This window comes from Sparus aurata, chromosome 21 (assembly GCF_900880675.1).
Source record: "Sparus aurata chromosome 21, fSpaAur1.1, whole genome shotgun sequence".
Taxonomy (NCBI): Eukaryota; Metazoa; Chordata; class Actinopteri; order Spariformes; family Sparidae; genus Sparus; species Sparus aurata.
In genome coordinates this window covers 4,572,272-4,598,884 of record NC_044207.1, presented here as the reverse complement: position 1 = coordinate 4,598,884, position 26,613 = coordinate 4,572,272, and the positions used below count along the sequence as shown (strand labels likewise).

Below are 26,613 nucleotides of genomic sequence, written 5' to 3'. Positions count from 1 at the left end.
ATTATTATCATATTTTTTTTATATCGCAGCCAAACACTCTCAGTTGTGCAGATGTAATACCATCACCATTCATGCTTCAGCAAGAATGACAGAGGAACTTGGACTCAATTCATTTTTTATTTGAATCTTACACAGCGTGCTGCAGGGCGATTGTGGCTCAGAGGTAGAGCCAACGTCTTGTTATTGGAAGGCTACTGGTTCAATTTCCCTGGTCTGCATGTCAAAGTGTTCTTTGGCAAGATACTGAACCCCAAACTGCTCCTGATGTGCTGGTCAGCACCTTGCATGGCAGCCACTGCCATCAGTGTATGAATTACTGTAAGTCGCCTTGGACAAAAGCATCTGCATAAGCATAATTGTAAGTTATTTCCTCCAGGATAATGCTCCATCCATTTATAAGTAATATGGTATCTTGTGTCAAGCAAACTATGACCTTTTATATATCTAACACAGTTTTGAGTATTACTGTGTCAGTGCTTAACTCATTTTTTAAATTAATTGTCCTAAAAATACATTTAATAATTAAATTATTAAAAAATAATTTGTACAGTGACTGGCAAATACACCAACAGCCACATCATTAAAAATACTAACAGGTGAAGTGAATAACATTAATCATGTTGTTACAATGCAATAATCTCCTGGAAAACATTGGGTCGAGCATGTGGATGCCAATTCCCCAGATCCCATTCTGATGCATCAGAATCCATGCATCCATGTGACATGCCAGAAAATGGCCTGATCCATTGAGGCCCCTCCTCACAACATACAGCACTCAAATAAGCGGCTACCAGTACCCTGGTCCGAGAGAAAGTTCAAATTCATGATAGGGCCTCATTTCAACTGTTTATCTTGAATGTGGTGGCTGATTAGGTATATTATATACAATGTATATGAGAGTTCTATTTTGGATTATAGTCTTACTTCTTTTGGATTCTATTTCTTACTTCTTACTTTATTATTGTATCGTTTCTTCTTTTACTATTATTATTGTTTATTACAATTCAAGTGTCCTTTGGCTGCTGTGATGAATACATCTCTCCGTTTGCGGGACAAATAAAGGAAATTCTGATTCTGATTCTGATCCAGCCAGACAAAGTATTCTTACTTAAAGCAACATTATGTAACTTTATTTTAGAAACTTTGAACAGTTCCGAAATCATTTTGATGTTACAGTGTCTTGTGATAGAGTGAATAGTAGTGTTGGGAGTAACGCGCTACAAAGTAACGTGTTACTGTAATTCTGCTACTTTTAGCAGTAATGAGCATGTAACGAAATATTTTTTTTTATCAAGTAACGCTATTACAATTACTGAAATTTAAATGAGTTTGTTACTCGCGTTACTGTCTTTTGTGAAATATGAACGCTTGCAGACAAGAAGACAGTGTTACACCATTCCTGTTCGGTTCCCGGACCGTGGTTGGGAAGCACAGGGGAAATGATTTCCTCCAGGGTCGAAGTTTATGTTTACCTTCGGGGTGAACTCCTTTCACATGTTAAGCTGGTCAGGAAATAATACCAGGGAGCTTTGCTGTATCTGGAGGAGCCATTGCCTTTATTCCACAGCAAAACTGCAGCCTATACTGTACATTAACAGCTCGATCTGCTACTGTCACCTGTTTTCCTTTCCTTCCTCTCCCTTTCATTCACCAACTGCATGCATGCACGCTCCCTCTCTCCCGCTCGCCCACACACACCTTACACACTCACAACTCACGCACCGCCCTATTCCTGAAAGGGGCTACGCCACTATTAGAACTACAGACAGGCCTACTTTAGCTGCTTCTGATCTAACATCGCAGGACCTTATGGTGACGCAATGATACACCAATCGAATCAATCAGCATTAAACCACATAATGGCCAACAGTGCGGATATGTGCTTTCTCTCCTGGAAATATGGACATTACTTTTCACATGTCAAAATTAAAGACAAAAATGTAGTGCTGAGTTGTCAATTGTGTGCAGGTGTAAAGAACCTATCCACATCAAAGAGTAGCTGTGTTAAATGACTGATACAGTTGTTGTAAGTACTGCTTGATTTGAAGGCCTGTTGCCCTGTTGATTACAATAAATAGGTCTAAAAATTATGTTTATTGTGTGTGTGACTGTTCAGGACTGTTCATATTTACTTTGAAAAAGCAGACATTAAAGTAACTTAAAAGTTACTTCCCCTAATAACTAATTACTTTTGATATAGAGTAATTGGTAAAGTAATTCAATTACTTTTAAAAGGAGTAACTAATTACTAATTTTCAGTAACTTGCCCAACACTGGTGAATAGTGTCTCTGTCTTTATATACATGCTTACTTAAGGTAAGGTTTCAAGACATAACATTATTATGATGTGATCGGAACCTATTTGATTGGACCTGGCACCACCTTTGGTCACTATCAAAGTCTGCGAAAAATGTTGTATTATCAGAATCAGAATTCCTTTATTATTCACACAAACTGCAAAATTTGTGTGTCACAGCAGGCAAAGGACAGTCATATTACAATAAACAATAATAATAGTAGAAAAAATACAATACAATATAAAGGTAAGAAATAGATATAGACTTGTATGTATAACTATAAGCAGTGTAATTAAAAACAGTGTGGCAGTGTATTAATAAATAATGATTAATAAATATGGGTATAAAATTGCCCAGCTAGTGCAAACCAAAATGAGAAATGGGTTAGGTATAGAGTTTTTATTGTACAGTGAGGTCTACTGGGAGCAGTGCTGGTTGTAGAGTCTGACGGCAGCAGGAAGGAAGGACCTGTGATACCTCTCCTTCACACATTTGGGGTGTATCAGTCTATCGCTGAAGGAGCTTCCCAGTGCTGTGATAGTGAGCATGGCCTATTTAATATTATCTATCCTGTCCCACTTGTTTGCCTATTTTGGAGGCATTTTAAACATGATTTAAAAAAAGAGCGAGAGGGAGCTTTCATGTCATGCATGTGACACCTGAAGCATAATCAAAGCTGTGAGTTTTGTGCACATAACATCTATGTTATTTAAGTTACGTTAGCATGTTTATCATGCATTTGAATTTTTAAATATTTTGGCATATGAGCACTGTGAACCCCACAAGTAAGTGGACGTTGTGTTTTAAAATGATGAAATTAGTGTTAATAAAAGATGTGTGTGTGTGAAGGTGCAACACTGTCCATTGTACTGAAATGGATCAGAATCTCGATTAGACAGACAGACAGAGAGAACATGTCACTTAGTTTGGTTTCTTAGCCTGCTGATTATTGTGAATGCTCTAGTTAAGAAATGTAAATAAATGGTGCTCTGCTTGTGGTGACATTATTGGTGTTCCTGTTTTTTGTTGCTGTTTGTTTTCATTGCTGGCCCCCAAGCGTTATTTATTGTGCTCCAGGATCTTTTGGCTTGGGATCTTTGTGTTTGTTTACTTTTTTCCTCCCCCTGACCTGGAACACACCCATGCTATGTTCCTGTTTTCCTGATTTAGCTGCAATGCTCTGGGAATTTGTATTTACAACAGTCATATTGCACTTAGAAACTGCGAGGGATGGCAAATCACACAAATTGTTAATTTCACCATTATATTGCTTAAAGTGGTTTGTGCTGATGTCAGTGAGTTCAGTGTTTTCAGCTCTGTGGTCTCAGCTTATTTTTACAAGATGTATCACTACACTGATTCTGAAAATGTATCTAACAAAACCAGTTCTGATCAAACATAAAAATGATGTTAATAATGATGTGCCTGATAATTCTTATGAAGAAGGCAGGAGAGGACGGCTGGAACAGTGACTGTAAATTTTGGTATTGAAAACAAACCTGAACTGGAAGCAGAAATAGAATGGAAGAATGTACACTAACATATTAAGATAGATTTCATTGTATTTTTCATTATTTCCATTCTTAATTTTTAAATATATATTTCTATGACAATCTTCCGGAGACTTTTACTCCATGTTTTTTTCTCAGTGACATTTTTTTCAAGATGTCAGTATTTTTTCCTATGGTCACTTTAACGTAACCATATGTTCGCTTGAGACATCCTGTCAGTTCAACCAATGAACATCAGCAGCATTGATTTTCGTGTATTTCATTATTACTTATAATTTGTTCCTCATGTGTACCTCAGGTATCATTCGTACAGCGGTGTCCAACTTGGACCGTGAGTCCAGGGACCATTATGCTGTGGTGATCCAGGCCAAAGACATGGCGGGCTCGGTCGGAGGACTGTCTGGATCCACTACTGTCAACATCACCCTCACCGATGTCAATGACAACCCTCCAAAATTTTCACAGAGTAAGTGATCCATCTTATACACAAACAATATATATATATCTATACATACATACATATACACATACATATATATATAAATATAAATATGTATATATATATATATATATATATATATATATATATATATATATATATACAATGTTGCATTGTCTGTATGCTTCAGTTCTTTCTTCACTTTTATCCTGTTGATGCTGCTAATTTGCCGGTCCTGACAATCGGAGGAGAAATCTGAGAGGAGAGCTTGTTCAGTCCAGATTTTCTGTTATTGTGAGAGGTTCACAGACCCAGTCTAAAACTATCAAGTGCGCCATGACTCATCAGGGCCGTCCCGATTAACATCAACCACTGTCATTATGTCAGTGCTTTCACAACAGCCAATGAGAGGGATATCCTGGACCTGCTGACAGTATTGCCAAGTAATGGTAAACAACCCTAGCCCTTCAGATCAGGTAGAACACTACTCACCTCCAGTTCTCATTCAAGAAAAGACAGCCATGATGACTGAAACACAAACCAGACTTTATATTACTTATTATTTCTAACTTGCCTGCAGAGCCTTTCATGTGCAAAGACACATTCGAGGGGTAAATAGAGTGTCAAAGTTTGAAGCTTAAGATGGGACTGTAGTGAGGACATGTTTGCTTAGAAACTGGATTATGTTATGTTGTTGATTGAAATATGTAAAATCACAAAAAAGCTGGGAAAGCATCATTTGACAGCCCTTATTGGCCTAGCCTATATTAAAGTTAGACAGCTGTGACCAACCTTCCAGTACGACTTAATATTACAGCGGGGCCTAATATCTAGTTCAAGTTCAAGTTCAAGTACCTTTATTAGTACCCAGAGGTAGATTTTGTTTGCAGCGGCAGGGTCATTTCCCACACATATGGGAAAACATAGAGACACACACATCATCCAAACTCAGGACAGTGAAAGCTAGAAAAAAAGGAAAGAAAAAAGAAAAGAAGAATCAAAAATCTTTTAGAGAGTTACAGGTCCTCCGTCATTCTGTGGCGATAGTAAATATATAAGAAGGAAAAAAATAAATAAATATATATATACGCAAGATGAAACACAAAGAAAAACAATTATTTAGGTTGTAAAAACAGACATAATGTGTAAGATTTAAAAATAAAAAAATAAGTAAAGAGTAAAAAATTGAATAACAACAAAGAGTAAAAGTAAAAAAACAACAACAATATCAATCATTTGTGCAAAAAAAAAGTAATTACTTATTCTTCAGTGTAAGAGCTGCAGGGACAAAGCTGTTTTTGTGTCTTTTTGTTTTGCACTTGGGGATTTTAAACCTGCGCCCAGAGGGGAGAAACTGAAAGTCATTGTGCAATGGGTGGGAACTGTCCTTTAAAATTGAATCGCATATGCGTTGTAGTTGTTTTGTGTACAGGGCCTCCACTTTGAGCTGTGGCTCACCAGTCAGCCTGCTGGACCACTTTACTATCTGGTTAAGTGAGTTTTTGTTTTTCAAAGAGAGGTTCCCAAACCAGGCTGCTCACTGCATGAAATGTGGGATTTCCGGCCCCGTAAACGTGCGGAAATCGCCCTAATTTTCAGCAGTTAACGACAATTTACAGGCTGTGAACGTGGCGTTTGTCTGTGCCGAAAATTGTCGGAAACGAACCATGACGTCAGTGGAGCTCCTGGGGGTGCGAACGGCTCCAACTTACATATGAATAGCAGCAAAACCACGCCTGGCCAGAGAATGTGTGGGCTGGCTTGAATATCCTCACTCAGTATTGGATGAAACCACTACTCATAAACAAGCAACCTGGTCACCCTAGGTTATTATTAATGTAAACCCCGGTGGGTGTAGATATATATATATATATATATATATATATATATATATATATATCTATATATATATATATAGATATATATAATGATTTAGTCATTTATATATATATTAGGGCCGGGACTTTAATTACGATTAACTAATTACACAAAAAATAACCCGTTAAAAAAATGTATGCATTTTAATCGCACTAATTTTTGCACCGCGGAACGTTTCTCACTGGATGAGTTTCAGGGGTACCGATTATACTGGAGCACCAACTAACGTTCATGCATAGCGTTCATCGTTGGGCAGTAACGTCGCTACAAGTAGCGGCGTTACTAGTTTAACTACATTTCTCAGTGGCGTGGTGGTAGCGTCGCTACTTTCTGAATGAAATAGCTTTTCAGTAGCTTAGCTCTTTTATTGACCAAGTAGTGCGGTAGCGTCTACATAAGCTACATTTTTATGAACACTTCTGAAGTTTAGCGCAGCGGAGCTTTCTGTTGCGGTCTGAAATGAAAGGTTAGTCAGTGATGCCACCGCCACACATGGCCGTGTATGTGGAGCCAACAGAAGCACTTCCGTATGACGGTGACACCACAGACTAATCCTTGCATACAACGTCTCTGCTGCACGGGAATACAGACAGGTTAGCTTCAGTGAGTTACGTTACTTGATGGAAAGATGGCGGAGGTTGAGGAGGACGGAGACGAGTTGATCCCAAGGGATGCAAAAGACAAACTTGAATAATAAACAAATACAGTGACAGAGAAACATTACTCTGAATTGTTACTTTTGTAATTTTTAACCAGCACAGGGTACAGCAAAAATGCAATTTCTACAAATGAAGTTTTATAACTAGGTTCGGGAACAAAGACCACGCCTCGAACTCATCTCATTTCCGCCCGAAATATATTTAAGCACACCCCATCCGTTCACTCCCTCTTTGACTGATTCTCTACATCGTCAGAACCGAAAGAAAAACAAGAAAGAAAGCAGTACCTTAAAACCACGGAGAACGAACTCTCACTGAACCCATCAGACAGCGAATTGTTTGACGACATCCCAGAGTCCTCTCCATCACCGATCATCCCTCCTCGTCAGCCAGCCCGGACACGTTCTACCATCCACGTCGTCAGGCGCTCCCAGCCTCCGTCCACCGGCGGTTCCAGCACCATCCGCCCGTCCCCCCCCCACCGCTCCAGGGGACGATCTCGCGCTCGGCGTCCGACCGACACTCCTTCCTCCAGCTGCTCCGGACGAAGCCTCCGCGACCCGGCGTCGCCTCGCCCTCTCGCCGATCGTCCCGCGGCTCCAAACATTTCGGAGTGGACGGTCGTTCGTCTCAAGCGCACCCTCACAGAGCGGAACATAACTTTCCACCGCACCGACAACAAGGCGAAGTTATTCCAACTTCTCACCAACTCCCAGCAGAGCAGCATTCCACACCGCAGAACTCCGCGGCCACTTCCGGGTTCACGGCCTCGCTCCCACCGCAGCGCCGATGACGTCATCACGCACCCAGCCCAACCTCACTCAACAGCCCTCCCAGAGGGCCAGGTCGTACTAAACCCACAGCCTGCATCTCTTGCTCCTAACTCTTCTTCTTCCTTACCCCACGCTTCACAAACAACCCGAGCACATGCATCCCTCCATCCCAGCATCCTTTCCTCTTCTCTTTTTCCTAACTTCCCTGTCCCTCCCGTTTCGGCTATGATACCCAGTCATACCGCTTCAGCCACACAGAGCGCGCCCACAACAACGGCTCAAGGCAACACCATCAGCCAAAACCCTTACTTTCCTCCCGTCTCCTATCCCAGCTCTTCTCTCATTCCTAACTTTCCTGTCCTACCTCCTCCGGCTACCACCACCCCCCACATTCCAATTTCAACCGCTTCAGCCGCACAGAGCGCACCTACTACAACGGTCCTCGGCGGCACCACCAGCCAAAACCCTCACTTTCCTCCTGTCTCTTCCTTTCCCCCTCCCCCCCCCCAACCCTACCCCTACCTTCCCCATCACCCATATGCGACTCATGTTCCTTGTCCTCCAACTAACCCACCTGCTTTTTTCACAGCTCCCCCCACAACCGGATCCTGGATTTTCCCCACCTATCCCCCCACTCACAATAACTTCACTCTAGCCACAGCACTTCCTCCAGCACGCCCAGTCGCTTCCTCTCGCCCATCTCCCGTGTCAGCCACTCTCCGCCAACAGATTCTCACGGGTAACTACGTCGACCTCGCCCACCTTATACATCCGTCCACTTGCAACCCCCAGGTACCCAGAGAACTACAAACTGTACTCGGTCCAATTGCGCTCAAGCAACCCCTGTCCACCCGCTCCAAAGAACTCACCCCCGTAGAATTCACCCTCTCTTTCTCCCTGTACCGCGACATCATTTGCTCATCTTTCCCCGAACGCAGGCAAGAGCTGGACGACTACTTGTCTCTGGTCCTCGACCTGGCCTTGCGGTTCGGAGGCAACGGTTTTTATACATACCACATTCTGTTTGCTTCCCAAGCCGCTGGCCGCCTTCATCAATTCAACCAAGGAACGTACTGGGGTACGCTGGACACAGAGCTTTATTGCCGCGTCTTTTCGGCCCGCGCTTCGCTTAATTGCGACATGTGCGGCGCCCCATCACATCCCACCACAACTTGCACCCTCACCGCTTCTCTACCCCCTACCACCTTTCAAACTAACCAGAAGCCGGCTGTTTTCCACAACATGCCCCCAACAGCCCCTCCTCCATCCATCACTCCCAAACCAGTCAACATCCAACCGATCGCTCTCGGCCCTCTCCCTAAAGGAGTCGACAAAAGAGGCAGACCAGTATTATACCAGGGCGGGAGGATGGTATGCAACAACTTCAACGACCTCGGTTGCTAAGTCTCAAGCTGCCGCTTCCTCCATACCTGCTCCTTCTGCGGCGGAGCCCATGCCAGATCCACCTGTCCACATAACCCCACCAAACACGGCCTGTGTAAGTATCTGAACACACCCATCAACATCCACGCTCTCTCCGATGCTTTAAAATGTCACCCTGACCGCAAGTTTGTTAATTACCTCATCCAAGGATTCAAAGACGGATTTCACCCAGGTCTAGTAGTCACACCAGATTCCTCCCATACATGCCACAACCTACAATCTGCCACCTCCCAGCCCGACATAGTCGACAAACTCTTGGACCAAGAAATCAAAGACAGATTCATGATCGGTCCATTCCCCAAACCACCATTCAGTCCATTCAGAATCAGTCCAATTGGCATCGCCACCAGGAAATACTCCGGAAAAAAGAGACTCATTATAGACCTCTCATCCCCCCACAGCTCTCCAGTCCCAAGCATCCACAGCCTAATCCCTAGCCCAGACTTTTCAATGCACTATGCAACTATAGATCATGCCATCTCCCTCATCAGTACAGCCGGCCAAGGAGCTTGGTTGGCTAAAGCAGACATCACCAGTGCATTCAAAGTCATTCCCATCCACCCAGACTTCTGGCATCTCTTTGGCGTTCAGTGGAGGGGTGCATACTACTTTGCCGTACGCCTCACCTTTGGGTGCAAAAGCAGCCCAAAAATATTCGATTCCTTATCCGAAGCACTCTGCTGGATCCTGCTGAACAAACACAGATTACCTTACGTCGTTCACCTCCTAGATGACTTCCTTACAGTCACGCCATCCTCTTCTCCCCCGTCACACGGTCTCACCACACTGATCTCCGCCTTCAACGAGCTCGGAGTCCCTCTCTCCCCAGAGAAAACCGAGGGCCCCAGCACATCCCTGGAATTCCTCGGCATTACCCTTAACTCCGTGTCACTCCAAGCATCCCTGCCAACAGAAAAAATACACCGGATTTCCTTAATCATTTCAAACTTCCTCCTGGCGGACAAATGCACCAAACGCCAACTCCTCTCGCTACTCGGCCACCTCAACTATGCAATCCGCATCATCCCACAAGGTAGATCCTTCCTGTCTCACCTGCTTTCCATAGCCTCCTCAGTCCCATCACTCCACGACAACGTCACACTGGACAACTCTTGCAAAATGGAGCTCAAGCTATGGCACCAGTTCCTCTCTTCTTGGAACGGCATCTCCTTCTTCTACGACACAAACATCACTTCATCAGAAGACATCCAACTATCTACAGATGCAGCTCCTTCCATCGGCTTCGGCGGCTATTTCAGTGGCAAGTGGTTTTCAGCCAAATGGCCCCCTGAATTCTCATCGCTCTCTCCTTCCTCTGCCATCTACGAAATGTACCCGGTCATCATAGCAGCTATTCTTTGGGGCCACAAATGGTCAAAGAAAACCATCACCATCCACTCCGACAACACCGCAGTCGTAGACATCATCAATAAGGGTCGTTCACACTGCCTAGACATCATGCAGTTCGTCAGGAAACTCACCCTAGTCTCGGCACAACACCAATTCATCATCCGAGCAGCTCACATCCCCGGTCATCAGAACACAATCGCTGACGCACTCTCCCGTTTCTCATTTCAGAAATTCAGACAGCTGGCACCAGCCTCCGACACTGTCCCAACTCCAGTCCCACCATTTTCTGCCACCATCTTCAATTGACTCCCGAGCTTCAAAACCTGGTTTCCATTTCCCAAGACGCCATCCTGAACAGTGTCGCTCCCCGTACACTCGCATCATACATGACCGGATGGAATTGTTTTAAAACATTCCACGCCTCTCATAATCTTCCGTTTCCTTCGCTCGACGTCTTGACCCTGTCGAGCTTTATCTCATTCGCCCATTCCATCCTGAAGATGAAATCCACTACCATCCAGGCCTACATAAGCGGCATCAACTTCTTCACCAGACTAACCTCCGGGGCTCCATGCCAAGCCACTTCCCATTCTCACATAACGATGCTAATCAAAGGTCTCCGCAAGACAGAAGTCCATACTCCACCAAAACGCTCGCCCCTAACCTCAGATCTCCTCATCCGATGCATCAGAACCCTCCGCTCAGGTTATTCATCCCCGTACGTCGACAAGGTCCTGGAATCCATGTTTCTTCTAGCATTCTTCGGCTTTCTGCGCTGCTCTGAATTCACGGCTTCTACCTCTAAATACAACCCATCTTGCCACGCATCCATTTCCGACATCTCCAATCCATCCACCGACACCCTTATTTACAACCTTAAATGCAGCAAGACCAACCAGTCCGGTCCACCGCAACCCATCTATCTCTTCCGCCTAGACTCTTACATCAGCCCTTTCGAACCGCTACAAGAATACATCAACTCTAGGCTAGCCAGCAGAGCCTCCCCCCAGGACCCTCTGTTCGTCACGGAAATAGGAAAAATAGCCACACGCCACTGGTTCCACCGTCACCTCCGCCAAATCCTGTTTCAATCAGGAATATCCCCAGATCTGTACTCAGGGCACTCCTTCCGCATCGGAGCCGCCTCCTCCGCCTCCAAGCAGGGGGTCCCCGACCACGTCATCAAAATCCTTGGCCGATGGTCTTCCCCCGCTTACCACACATACATCCGCAACGACGTAAACGACATCAGAAACGCTCACACACACCTGTCTCACTGAAGTTTCCTTGGGGGCTAACGAAGAGATCGGAGGCGGCTCCCCCACTCAGCGTCTCCACACCCACTCCGTTCCTCCTGTTCCTCTCGCCAAACCTCCCCTTCCATCCTCTCATCCCACCAGCTTCTTTCCCTTCCTGTCAACCCTCACCCGTCCTTCCTAAACCCCCTCATCCCTCGACCCTCGACCCCTTCCCCCATCCCTCGACCCCTACCCCATCATCCCTTCATCCTTCCATCCCTCGACCCTTTCCTTCCCAGCATCTAACATGTGTCATTATGCTTAATAAATTCCTGTTTTCATTCCATACAGCTTTTGGCGTGGTCTTTGTTAGTGAAATGAAGTTTTATAACTAGGTTCGGGAACAAAGACCACGCCTCGAACTCATCTCATTTCCGCCCGAAATATATTTAAGCACACCCCATCCGTTCACTCCCTCTTTGACTGATTCTCTACATCCCTCCCTCCCATTCCCCTTCTTTCCTTGTGTTTTCTCTCTCTCATCCACATACAGGAACCAGGGGGCTAACGAAGAGATCGGAGGCGGCTCCCCCACTCAGCGTCTCCACACCCACTCCGTTCCTCCTGTTCCTCTCGCCAAACCTCCCCTTCCATCCTCTCATCCCACCAGCTTCTTTCCCTTCCTGTCAACCCTCACCCGTCCTTCCTAAACCCCCTCATCCCTCGACCCTCGACCCCTTCCCCCATCCCTCGACCCCTACCCCATCATCCCTTCATCCTTCCATCCCTCGACCCTTTCCTTCCCAGCATCTAACATGTGTCATTATGCTTAATAAATTCCTGTTTTCATTCCATACAGCTTTTGGCGTGGTCTTTGTTCGTGAAAACCAAAGTATGGTGGTTAGTCAAAATGATTAGCTTAAAATGTATGTAGATATAGCTACTACGACAGAGTGGGCTTAATAAAAATACCACTTTTGAAACTGCCAGTTATATGAGACACTGGTTGATGGATAGAGTACTTTATTAATCTCAAAGGGAAATTAAAGTGTTACAGCCACTTGACATAAATCAAAATCCAAAAACAATGAGGTAGGTAAAAGAAACAAATACAATTAAAGGCTGAGTTATATACAATAACTAAATAGACTAACTAAAATATCAAATATAAATTATAAAGCTGAAACTAGAAGACTAGAGAACCTTAACGAAAACTACAACTATAATATACTATTTGCTGTTTAATTATGTTAATATGCTACAGTGTAGGACACTGTCCATTAGTGTAAGTCAGGTGGATATTGCCGTGGTAGCAAGGTGAATGTCTGTCCATGGATGTTAGAATTAAGTGTGCATTGATAGTTGAATAATAAAATATACAAAATAGTGAAAGCACAAATTATTGTTTAATAAACAATTGAACGTGAAATTTTTGCCTGCTTATCTGTCTGATTAATAATTTTATTGATCACTGAGATAGCTTTGACTTGGAATGAAGTTGTTCCAATATAAAAAAAAATAGCTTTGATGTAGTTAAGCTACTTTTGCCATTTTGCTGTAGCTTAGCTTGCTACATTTCTCTGGGGAGTAGCTTTGGTGTAGTGAAGCTTAATTTAATGTAGAGTAACTTGTAGCTTAGCTCACTACTTTTTTCGAGTAGCTTGCCCAACACTGCGTTCATGACTTCAGACAACAACAATGAACGAAGAAGCAGATGAGACCACTCTGGTTGGCCCCGTGGATGGGAAATTTTGTTTTCAAAAGCAGACGGATGGCAGTGTAGATAAGAGCACGGTTGTGTGCAAATTATGCAAGAAGGAGTTTGCGTATCACCGCAGCTATCAAGCCTCAGATATCACCTAAATGCTAAGCAACTATTTATTATGTTGTTGTTGCAACTGGCAATTTATGTTGAACTGTTTATTGTTTTGGGCTGAAATTGATTTGTTTAGATCAACTGTTGGTAAAGTCTGTTATGGCCTCTGAAGATAGATGTTTTCTAATAGTCAGGGTTTCCAATGTTCTGAATGTACTTGAAAGTATTGTGTTTTACTTAAAAAACAAAGTGTTATAGTTTACAGAAGGTCTACCTACCTATAGGCTCCCTGAATCTCTGAAATTATTCCTTAATAAGCGATTGCTACACTTTATGGCAAAAATTGCACTGGTCTGTTGGTCTTGAAAAAAAAAACCCAAACAATGTTTTGTTGCTTAAGCTTCTGTATTCAGTCATTATTCAATGGTATACTAAAATCCATGTGAAAAAAATTGCTTCTCACTGTTCTCAGGTCAAATATTTATCTGCGATTAAAATGCGATTGATTTCGATTAATTAATTACAAAGCCTCTGATTAATTCGATTAATTTTTTTAATCAAGTCCCGGCCCTAATATATATATATATATATATATATGTATGTATGTATGTATGTATGTATGTATATATATATATATGTATATAAAATGATTTATTCATTTTTAAATATATATATAATGATTTATTCATTTTTATATATATATATAATGATTTATTCATTTATATATATGAATATATCATGATTTATTCATTTATATATATGATATCATCAATGACATGAATGAATTTACTGAGGAAAAGAACATTTGCCCGGAAGGAGTTGTTTATTCAAAGAAAGAGTTTTATTACCACAAACAAAAACACACAGCATGTACAAAGCATAATTTGCCCACACAACAAACGGGAAGCTCACAAGAGGCCCAAAATCCTACAGCACCGAAGTGTCTGTTTCTGCAGACGTCTGTGGTGCGCTGCTACTTCGGAATCGCCTCTCATGTGACTGCAGTGTGGCGCAGAGCTCGGTGAGCTCCCGGCTGCGAAAGGACGGAGGTCGCACAATTCATCCAGACACCCGCCATCTTGTGCCGTCTTCCTCCTCAGACATCAGGTCCATGGCGGCGCACTTCTAAAGCTCCACCTCATCCTCAGCTAGCACTCTGTCTCGCTTCCAGCAGCTTTAAAAACAATCCAAGACGATCAGTACTGCGCGATGCACTGCGTATGGATACAACACATCTATTATTTAATAGAATAATAGTCACATTGACCAAAAACGGATCTAATCTAATAAATCTTACCCTCTTTGTCCTCGATCGGCTCCGAGCTGAACTCCTCACAGCGTCCGCCTGCAATGGAAGATCTGGTTGTTTGTTGTCCTGCGTACTGTCTCGTAATGTCTTACAGGCAGCTGGAAAACAATTAAAAAGACTGGTATGAATAAATAAGCGTAAGTCACAGTAAAATTAAGCGAGGGAGAAAACAGTAACAGTTACTTACACACAATGGCGTCATTATCGGCATCGTGTAAATCTGGACTTGCAGACGTGGCTCCGAGCTAACAGGAGGTCGGGGCCTTTTTATGAGGCGAGGTTAGTCTGTGAAAACAAAATGCTCGCAGCGATAAACCTCCGTGTCCTTCAGCGGTAGCGAAGCTCCGTCCGTCGGCGACATTCTTCGTGGCGACCCGGCAAAGCTCCTCTCGTCCGCGAAGACGTCCTCTCCACAATGGCCGTTCCGCTAGCCTAGCTCCTGCTAGCCGAACTTGCTTTGTGTCCATTAAAACAGAAACACTTCGACTGCGATGGAGAGTCCAACTCACACACTCACAGCACGTCGTCCGACAACAGTTCACAGTCTGTTAGTGATAAAACACGACACTGACGACACACACTGTCCACTGTCAGCGGCTCGACGCCATTAACTCTCCGCTCCTTCTTCCTCGTCACTCACGCTCCGGTCTACCCGGAAGTGTAAAAACTCTTACAGGTCATGAACTCTCACACGCAATAAGAATTACTTTTCAACTGCTTTTAAAACATTCAGAACCCATGAAATTATAGAAATACTTTTTTTTTTTTTTTTTACATTTTAATATCTTGGTTATCTCAAAATATTTCATGCAAATTTTAACTTCTTAACAACTGGCGTTTTATCTTTCACTTGTTCCCAGGAGAGAGAGAGAGAGAGAGAGAGAGAGAGAGAGAGAGAGAGAGAGAGAAGAATAAATAATCTTTTTTACATAACATTGGCCATTGCTAATGACATACACAGTAATTAATCTAGCATACTTTCATTAAATAAATCCATTCACGCTCAAATATAAGGGTCTATAATTAGGCTATACTGAGCCTGATCCATTTATACCAGAGATTTTCTTAAAATGAAGTTAACACCTTTTAGAAAAAGTTCACCTGGGGTAAAACTCCCCCTGCTACCCTGATTTGCATTTGTATAGCTCACAGCATTTTCATTTACATGTTAAAGCCTCCCCTAGAATCAGGGGGAGGAGGGTCACTGGGGGACAACTGCCAAGCAAGGCCCACGTCAATTTCCGACAATTTACGTCAGTTTTCAGTGTTGCCTGTAAATTGCCGCGTGCAGCCGCAAACCTGAAATTCCACGTCAATCTACAGTGCCGCATACTGACGAAAATCTCACTTTTCATGCAGTGGCTAGTGTGAATAATAAAACTGACTCAATAAAAGCACGGTAAAAACTCTCACTGCAGGTCGCTGCGTGCGTATGCGCCCCCGCAACAGTTCTGACTGTTCTGAGACAATGTGGTCCTGCTGATGAATGGAGTGTGTACCCACATTATATGATATGATTGAAAACCTCTAAGCACACACACACACACACACACACACACACACACACACACACACAGCATTGTGTTTAAAAATGGTGAAAACCATTTTTAAAAGGAGAGGATATGAACTGAAAGTGAATTCTTGTTAGTCCTGTTAGATTCCCAGGATACCCCTGTCCAAGAGGTACTGGAACAGATCTCTGTTACAAAGGGCTAGGTCCCTTAACCTACAATGTGTTACTATAAAAAGGAATTTGTATAGGGACTGCTTAAACTGTTAGCGAGGAGACCTGCCTAGCTTCTCCCTGCCTACGCCCGAACCTCTACCCTGTTACCTCTGGCTTGGCACCTGGCTTGAAAAGTCCTAGAGTCAGATACAGCCACCAGGCACGCCCATTAACTACAGTTCTCCTCTAAATGATCTGTGCACTTGGCAGGGTGCTAGGCTACAGAAACCTTTAAGATATTTTGAACACTTAGACTTTTTCCCTTCCTGCTTCTCTTCCAAGTCCTTTAGGTAATTCTGGACCCCGCCCGAGGTCCCCAAATTTCTTCAAAATCCAAACCCCATGCCAGCAGAGTGAACAAAATAACCCTCAATGTCCATATTATAATCCACAATTGGTGGTAAAATAGTTAATCATCCTTGTGCTCTGTTATCCTTGGATCCAACTGCAAATCTCTTGTCCATTCTGCAACGACAGGTTGCTCACATACTCTGTCTTGTAGGTTGTCTTGCATACTCTCTCAGCTGGCAATCTGTTCCTTAAGAAGGAGATTTCGCTTACTTCCTTATAAGGCAGCCACTTCCGGTAGCATGATGACATACTGGTCAGCAGTGTTGCCAGATATCGCGAGAGAAACAAGCAAGGAGGCCTATGAAAACAAGCCCAAAACAAGCGACTTCTCCATTCGTGGTAAAAAAAAAAGGAGAGATTATTACACTTTGCACCAGAGGGGAACCCTCTGGGCCTTCTAGGTATTCAGTGAAGGCCTAAGAAAAAATATTGAAATAATTTTGTGTACTCCAAATAAATGTATTGAATTATATATTATTTACTTATTTATTTGTTTTTATTCACTAAAATAATGTTAATAATATGTAGATTAGGCGATTATAAACTTGGACTCACTTGTCTTGGCACACAGTGGGTTAATATAACGGAACGAGAAATGGACCAATCACAATTTTTCTTCTGTTGGTATCTGGGTAAATTACTCCCGTTGCAGGGCCTTCGGTAGCAGCAACGAAGGCCTGTGTAATTAAAGTGAATGTGGCATGAATTGACAATGACAGGTGCCTTAGCCAATCATATTTCGCCGAGGTGGGGGCGGGATCATTTCACGGCATCTTCCGGGCATTCGCGAATACCTAGCATGAACGTATATAAGGAAGGCGACCCGCAAAAGATTTCAGCGAGAAAGTGAGGAGAAGAACGAACAGGAGACAAATAGAGCATATGAAAGGGCGGCAGTTAGTAGTGAAGAAAGCTGTATGATTACTGGATTTATTGAAACTCCATTTTCAAGATTGCCTTTTCAGGATAAACTTGAAATTGTCCAGAAAGGTCGACCATCACCCGCCTTGCCAGGATTGGTGCAATCTAGCAAGAGCTACCAGAGGCATTTTCAAGCTAGCAGCTAACGTTACAGCCGCTACCCCTGGCTAACGGGCAGGGTTAGGGTTAGGGTTAGGGTTAACCCTAACCCAAACCAGAACCTCAGCCGCCACATGTTGAGCAAAAGGCATGCCACAGCCCTCCATGTGGTTTATGACAGACACATGACTGGTGTCAATCAGCTATCTGCTACCACCCATTTGCACCCTTAACCTCATCACCACACACACACAGTACTTGATTTCAGAATAAAACAGTAATGTCTTGTACAAGCTGCAGCGATGCCTCCACTGGATGAAACTACTGATAAACAACTGAGAGTTACCCTTTTCGCTGATGTGTTTAGATGGAATATATTTCAAGGGAATAGATGAATATTCTAGACATTTTACTTTTATTCCAGCTAAACATACAGTACAAGTCAAAGTTTGGACACACCTTCTCATTCAATGTTTTTTCTTTATTTTTATTATTTTCTACATTGCAGTTTAATATTGAAGACATCAAAACTATGAAGGAACACATATGGAATTATGTAGTAAACAAAAAAGTGTTGAACAAACCAGAATATGTTTTATATTTTAGATTCTTCAAAGTAGCCACCTTTTGCTTTGATGACCGCTTTGCACACTCTTGGTATTCTCTCAGTCAGCTTCAAGAGGTAGTCACCTGGAATGGTTTTCAATTTACAGGCAAGCCTTGTCGAGTAATTTGTGGAATTTCATGCCTTCTTAATGTGTTCATGGCTAAATGGTTCACTGTATAGAACTGTGTACCAACACTACCTCTGCACAACACAACTGATGGTCTCAAACACATTAAGAAGGCAAGAAATAACACAAATTAACTCTTGGCAAGACACACCTGTTAATTAAAAACCATTCCAGGTGACTACTAAAATATAAACCATATTCTGGTTTGTTTAACACTTTTTTGTTTACAGCCAGCTTTGTGTGCCTTGTTTTACTGAATGGCCTTTGTATGTTGTGAAGCCATTTACACCTTTTTAAGACCTGGCAATACATTTTTATCCACTGTGGTTAACATGACACTGAGGTCTTTATTTCAAAAAACCATGCATGCTGTTTATTTGAGTCCTATTGTCCTGTGTAAAGCACATCCTGGGCTTTCTAGTGATGTAACACACAAGGGGGTGTTAAGTGATCAAATTTATAAAGAAATAATGTTTCTGTTTATCCTGAGGATGTTGATCTTTATTTATGAGAGTCTTAACTATATTATATTAAGATAGAAGATAAGAAGTGTATGTTAATGTTAAGCCTTTCAAAATACACATTTTAACCCATGTCGTTTGTGGGGGACAGTGGGACTTGCTTCTTCTCATTTCTAACCATTTTCCATAGTTCAGGAAACAGGCAGGAAAGATTTTGTTTGAGATTATTTACGGAGAGTAAGACATTGAGCTGTCAGGAGATGAGGAGGAAGAGAGCAAGGCACTAGAGCAGATTTTAAAATGTGTTTTTTATTTGTTTCCAATATTCATCAAATGAGAAAGAATTAAAAGGAAAATGCATTATTTTATCATTACCAAATCGTGCCTTGTAATGTACTTTTTGTGGAAAAGAATGACCCTAATGTCCACTACAAGGGACAGGTTATAAACAATAAATCAATAACATTTTTGATCATCTTGGTGATATGTTTATTACATCCCAATTAATTAAATTATGTATAAAAAAATGTTTTTCTTTCTGGTCTCAGGAGGATATGCTGACCTTGCATGTCACATGTAGGACTCTGGCTATTATTTTTATTGCTTTGTTTGATTGTTAATTGCAAATTGTGGCCCGATGGTCCTAGTGAAGGCCCAGGGCCCAGGGCCACGGTTCGCCACTGCTTTGCACACACACAAATATCACCCTGAATCCAGAAATATCATTGTATTTATTATTGTTTTTATATGTTATGATCCTTTTTTGTTTTAGTTCCAGGACTTCAAAACAATATGACATGCAATACAATAGGAAGAGGAACACTTTAACAACAAGCCCAAAAACCCGCAACCCACAACTACCAATATTTATAAGCGACTTTACAGAAAAACAAGCCCAAAGTCGCTTATATTAAGCGGACTTGGCAACTGTGCTGGTCAGCAGTTGTTCCACTTTTTTTTGCAAACTCATTGGGAAATCTGGACCTTTACCCAACTTCAGAGATTACTTTTGTCTGATTAATGTCTTAATTCGATTCTGTAACTGTTCCTTTATTTGAACTTCATTGCTTTCATGACAGCAATCATTACATATCTGATTATTAATACAATACTCTACTAGCAGAGCTCTTATTTCTTAATCAATTGGTATATGGCCAGCAAGTAGAGATCTCAACTCTTTTGACAGTCCCTGGATCAACAACACTGTAAATGAATGCATTGATTGATTGGAATAAAAACAAAAAACAAAACAAAGCACAGCTTGGTTTGTCCAAGATTAAAGATGGGGTTGGTACATCCAGGCAGCAGTCAAAATATCAAATGGTTTGGGGAAAAAAAGACAAAAATCCCTGGTCAGTGCCAGCGACAGATTTTAAATAACTTCATCCAATCAATTTTAGTGGCCTGAAGATATTCTATTGACAGCCTACTTGTCTATCAATCTGTCCTTACCCACCCAAACTGTGCAGACTCCACCCACCAATCATAGCATGTGACTGGGCACTACTGGAGCTGTGGTGGAATGAGCTCATTGTTGGCAGACAAGAATGGCAAATAAAGTACAGCCACTCTTTTGATTACCAGCTGTACCTACAGCAGCTTGTACTGCCAAACAGTGCAAGAACAGAAAGACTGAACTCGAAAAGGCTACAAACAAAAAGAAGTTGGATAGCTCAAGAGGTGAATTGAGAGTCAACATTGGAGTGGCTGTTCAATGATGGAAACCAAACTGATGGAGTCGGAGGACTGAAAATATATTTATTGGTCAGGTAATGAGCTGGTTTGTTTTGGTTGGGGCAAATGCATTATTACTTACATATTATAAGCATTGTCAGCTTGTAGCTAACGCTAGCTAGCTATAATAGACTACTGCCGCTTGAAACATATTTACAACGTTACCGTTTACACGTACTGTGGATCTAATTCATATAGCAGTGTTCACACATGCACTGCTACCCTGGGGTGTTTGGACAGTAGCCAGAAGAGCTGTATGTGAGAGGCAGACTAATTCTTGTGAGATACACGTGTGAAAGTCCACAAGGAGGTCATGGGAAGATTGCATATATCTGTGAATATAGTTGGCATTGTAGTTGAAAGCAGATGCCCTTAAAGGGATAGTTTGTGCTTTTTGAAGTGGGGTCATATAAAGTACATAACTATAGTCGGTCTGTTCGCTACTGTAATCACCGATCAGCGCAGCCTCAGTTTGGAGAAGTAGAGAGCCGCTCCATCCCAGACGCTCAGCTTTGTACTGCAGTGAACGGGGTCCAGAGAAAAAGCGAAATTTAAGGTGAAACTCTCACCAAAATTCAACCAAGGCTTTATTTGTGATTAAATATGAGTCAAACCTTCGGGTAAATGCATAATTATGACGAAAGAGGCACTTTTAAGATTTACCATAGTAAAGTGAGTGCTAGGGGCAGGATACAATGGCATCAAAATCGCTATTTTTAAAACATTTTTGTACTCCACATCTATGGCCTCCGCCTCCACTTCATTGGACATTGCTAGTTGCCCTCCTGTCGTCCTCTGTGATGGGATGATGTGCTTCGCTCTGGCGTGTCCTCGTTGTCCAGGCTGTACAGGAAGGAAGACAGAAACTTGACAGATCCTTTTAGATCTGATTTTGATTTCTTAGAATGTTGAATCAAATCAGACCCATTTATCCTTTTCTACACAGTCTAAAATTTGTGTTAGATATGAAAGGGTAGCCTATTAAAATACTACACACATGATCTGACATGTCAGATCGCATCTGTCAGGGCTATACATCTGCAGATGCTCATTTAAGAATCCTCACATCACACTTACCAGTTTTTGTCTTGCTAAAAACCAGTCTGGTGTTGATACACAATAAACAATCATTATATTTTCTAGCCTATCAATCCATAATATTTTTTTTTTTATTTTTTTTTCAAAATAAAGCCACGATATGAAATTTCCACAAACTTTCTTACTGAACACCTAAACCAATCAGCCTTCTGATCAGGTGACAGTCAGGCATTTGCCATTATATATTTGGGTTTTCAGTCAGTGGAGAGCAACTGCGAGGCCTGGCTAAAAAAATGTGGCCACCTTGATCTCATGACATTATCGTCGCCCATGTGATATCATCAGAACATAGGGATCGAGTCGGACACAAATCTACATACATTTTGCAACGATCATCACGATCGATTCTGCAGGTCTGTCTCATCTGGAACTAGCCTATTGTCATCAAATATTTAATCAGAGTCAAATAAATGTCAAATAAATAACAATGTAAAGGACAGATTAATAAACATTAATTAATGGATTAATTACTATTAATGTGTCATGTACTCATTTACTGATGGTGTTCATGATAAGTTAGGGGTTAATTCAAACATGTTTTTAATAGTTTATTATCATGTTATTATTTTTATAAACGAACAACAATAAGATTACATTTATTTAAATAATGCAGTAGTAACAATCAACTAGCAGAACTTAACTTATGTTTGAAGTGCTCATTAACTAATGGTGCTCATGTGAATTAACATGTTGATTCATACATTTCTAGATGGTTTATAATGATTCTATTTACAGTTTACCATTATTAAAGATACATTCCTTAACATTAATTGATGCAGTAATATTCATTCTCTTACATTCAATTAATAGTTTACTAATGTTTCAAGTAATCATTTAATAATGGTGTCCATCTTCACAAAGGTGTTAATACTTGTAATGTAATATAGTATAAAGCCTCTATCTATTTAACAATAAATAAAACATTAAATAAATGTGCATTGATTAAATAATTTCATTAGTACTAAGCATTAACGAGCAGTTCACTAAATATTAAGTAATGTGTCTTTTAATCATTCATTCATTCATTCAACCTACCTAACACAGGGTGCATAATATACTTTAGTTTATAAAGATTATACTAACATTAATAACTAAAATAATAAGTATTAACCAGTGTCTAACCATAACATTACTGTTAACAAATGTCTCTTAACATGTATTAAGGGTTTAAGTATTGATTGATGTACTTACTAATATTAGTACATGGTTGATAGAGACATTTGTTAACATGTATGTCATCAGAGCTACAGCTACTTTCCCACCATTAATTAACCATAATAAACCATTAATTAAGACTGGTTAAGGTCTGCTGAGGTCACTATTAGGTGGGCTATTGTCCGGGTCCAGACCCAAACAACATACTATCCAGACCAGGACCCATAATTGATAAAATATTGAGAATGATTTAATGTTGATGGAGTGTTTGTTTCTAACTGATGCAGCTGATCCGGCCATGACAATACTGATTTAGCAGCCCAACAAACCAATTGCATGCACTTTAAATCATTAGTCAGTTCACATGATGCTACACAGCCAATCAAATCAGCACCTTCAAAAAGACTGCTATTTTTATATAGTATTATTGCCCTGCCAGCCTGGACCATCAACAGTATGCTTTCCGAATTGACAGATCAACAGAGGATGTAATACAGTCTCTACTGCCTCAGTCTTCATGCTCAGTTCATGTTGAGCTTCAGCTCGGCATTCAACACAATCTCACCCATGAGACTGACTGGAAAGCTTAACACTCTTGGGGTTGAGTACAAAAAATAAAGACAACACCCGACCCAGCCACAGTCTGTTCACCCTGCTGCCATACCCCTAGACTACAGAACAGCTTCATTCATCATCAAGACTGTTTTTTTTTCTAAGATAGATGTAGCATAAAGGAATCAACCTTGTTTTTTTTTTTTTTACTATTTACCTTTTAACCTTGTATCAGTAAATGAGTACTTGAAACATTAGTTGACTATTTATTGACTGCAAGTTAATGGTTATTAATTAATTAATTGGTTTAATGTGTCCTTGTTATATTTGTTATCAGTAAACTTTTGAAAAATGTCTGAATTAACACATTAATTAAGATGAACACCATGAGTAAATGTGAACTTGACACATTAGTTAACTATTAATTAATCATTAGTTAATGTTTATTACTACATTAACTAATATTTATTAACATTCCCTTTTTGTCACGTGTACCAATTCATTCCTGGAGGTCTAAGGATCATACACTGGCTGAGATAACAAAACAGACTTCAGAGACAGGTGGGAAGCCATTGTCAATAAATGCTCCCTTGATCCGATACTCAAACAGAGACAGAGAAGCATAGAGAAATATCTGTGGTAAGAAAAAAAAATCAATGAACATTCAGTGCATACAAACATTGTACAACTGGGAAATTAATGGTAACAGTGCAAGGTAAACTTTTTATTTGAAGGAGGGATTTATTAATTTTTAAAATGTATTATGTAATGGTACATCTTTGAAAAAATATTTTTTTTATTTCATCAGAAAGTTTCATTTTTGATATTATTTGTATGTTGTTATATCTTCACTGATAGTCCCTGCCTCCTCAATAAAGTTATCAAATCAGGAACTGGTCTAATGCTGTTAACTACGGAAGTCATGTTTGTATAATTAAAGCAGCTTGTTATCACTTTTAATGTCAATTGACAATTGCTGTCTCAAGCTATTTGAGAAACTGGTTCATGCATTAATCTCTACCAGACTACTGTGACTCTCTTTGCTGAGTTACTCAAACAATGGGAAGGCTCAGCTCATGTGTATGTGGACAGTACATGGCTTGCTCCTAAATCCTGTCACTGGCAGATTCCACCTTAAAGTCGGAGAGCAGGAAATGGTTTGGCTGAACAGCACATTTCTGACTTGCTTACAGACAAGTCAGACCTTTCAGACCATCAGGTGGTGGCTTGTAAGAGGACAACAGTTAAGTTGCAGATATAGTTACCTGATGACCATGGGATCCATGGGATCCATGGGAACCTGCGAGACTAGAGAGCACAGAGAGTATTGGACGAGGCCAAGTTGTGCATTAATGAGACATGAATGTGTACAGATACAGAGAAAGAGAGAGGAGCTCAGTGCATCATGGGAAATCCCCCCACAGTCTTAGCTTATGACAGCATAGCCAAGGGCATGTGCAGGCTCTAACTATAAGCTTTATCGAAAAGGACAGTTCTAAGCCTACTCTTAAACGTAGAGAGGGTGGCTGCCCACTGTTCTGGAGGCTTTCCCTTTTATTCTACTTTTGGAGACAATAGGAACCACTGCATCCTGAGAGTGTGTTAGAGTGGGGTTCTAGGGTACTATAAGCTCTTTAAACTATGCCGGTGCCTGGCCTTTAAGGGCTTTGTATGTGAGGAGGAGGATTTAAAATTCTATTCTGGAGTATTACAGGAAGCCAGTGCAGAGAGGCTTATATGGGAGAATATGATATCTAATAATATTTCTTGTCAGTACACATTCAGAGGCATTCTGGATCAGCTGGAAAGTCTTTAGAGAATTATTGGGGCAGCTTGATAAAAGGCAATTTCAATAATCCAGCCTTGGGCATCTTTTTGAGACAGGATGTTCCTGAATTTGCATTGTGCTTTAAATGGAAACACAGTCCTTATAATTTGTTTTATGTGAGAGTTCATGTCATATTAGCTATAATGTGTCTCTTAGATGTTATGGGCCCAGCACTAATACTTCTGTTTTGTCTGAGTTCAGTAGCAGAAAATTGCAGGCATTGTCATTAAGACATGCCTTACGTTCAACTAACTGATTAGTGTCATCTTGCTTAATGGATAAGTATAATTGAGTATCATCTGCATAGCAATGCAAATTAATGGAGAGCTTTCTAACGATAGAAAGCACTCAACTCAGAACAAAGTTTCATCAGAGAGTTCTGCTGCTTCCCTGATTTTTAATCAAACCTTTTTTCTTTCTTTAATTATGTCGTTAAGCAATTTAGTTACGATAGACTAGTATTGAAGATCAGTCATATGTGTCCACAAGCAAACATCAAGTTGCATGTGTTACATGAAAAAATGCCTGTCCTTGCCTTGCATGCAAGTTCATCCTGTAACAAATGTTGTCCTGCGAGAGTATCTCCAGCAACACAGGTCTAAAAACAATTCTTGTAATTCAGGACTATTTGCACACGTGTTTGAATGAAATTGAAGAGCATAGGCTGGGTATCCTCTTATTTGAAACATATGCAGTAAGGTTTGCACATTCGCAGAAGAAATACAAAGTTGCATCATAGAAGCGAAAAGCAAATGAGTGCTTAGTATGACATGACTCTGTGGTTGATCTAATGGAATTAACTATATGGACTTAAAAGGATTAATGATAGAAAAATGTTGTGTTGCTGTTGCAGAGAGCTACCAGCTGTACGTACCAGAGCTGGCTCCAGTAGGGAAGGCAGTTGGTCGAATCAGAGCCAACGATGAAGATGAAGGGCAGAACGCAGAGATGACCTATAGCATCACTAACGCAGATGCAGCTGCTATCTTCACCATCACTACTGATACTGATCGCAGGGAGGGAATCATTTCCCTCAAGCAGGTATGAATGAGAGATTATTAATTAATAATTTTTCCTTTTTTTTGACACGAAAAAAATGTTTAGTTATGTACTGTCCAAAGCAGTAAAAGGAGTCAGTGAAATCACATTCTGCTTCAGAGGTAAATGGATTGGACCACCGTTGAGTTCTCATATTAAAAGCACAGCACCAGTTTTATCAAGTGCAAGGGGCTACGTAATTG

General features: G+C 41.2%; 1 protein-coding gene across 3 annotated transcripts in view; it reads left to right on the top strand.

The window, feature by feature from the left end:
* Window positions 1-26,613, top strand: part of LOC115572498 (cadherin-18-like) — a 221,630-nt gene that overhangs the window by 136,670 nt on the left and 58,347 nt on the right. For all 3 annotated transcript variants that reach the window (XM_030402641.1, XM_030402642.1, XM_030402643.1), the window contains exons 5-6: window positions 4,107-4,274; window positions 26,226-26,413. In XM_030402641.1, coding sequence (XP_030258501.1) covers window positions 4,107-4,274; window positions 26,226-26,413 — 356 coding nt within the window. The remainder of the gene's footprint in view (window positions 1-4,106; window positions 4,275-26,225; window positions 26,414-26,613) is intronic.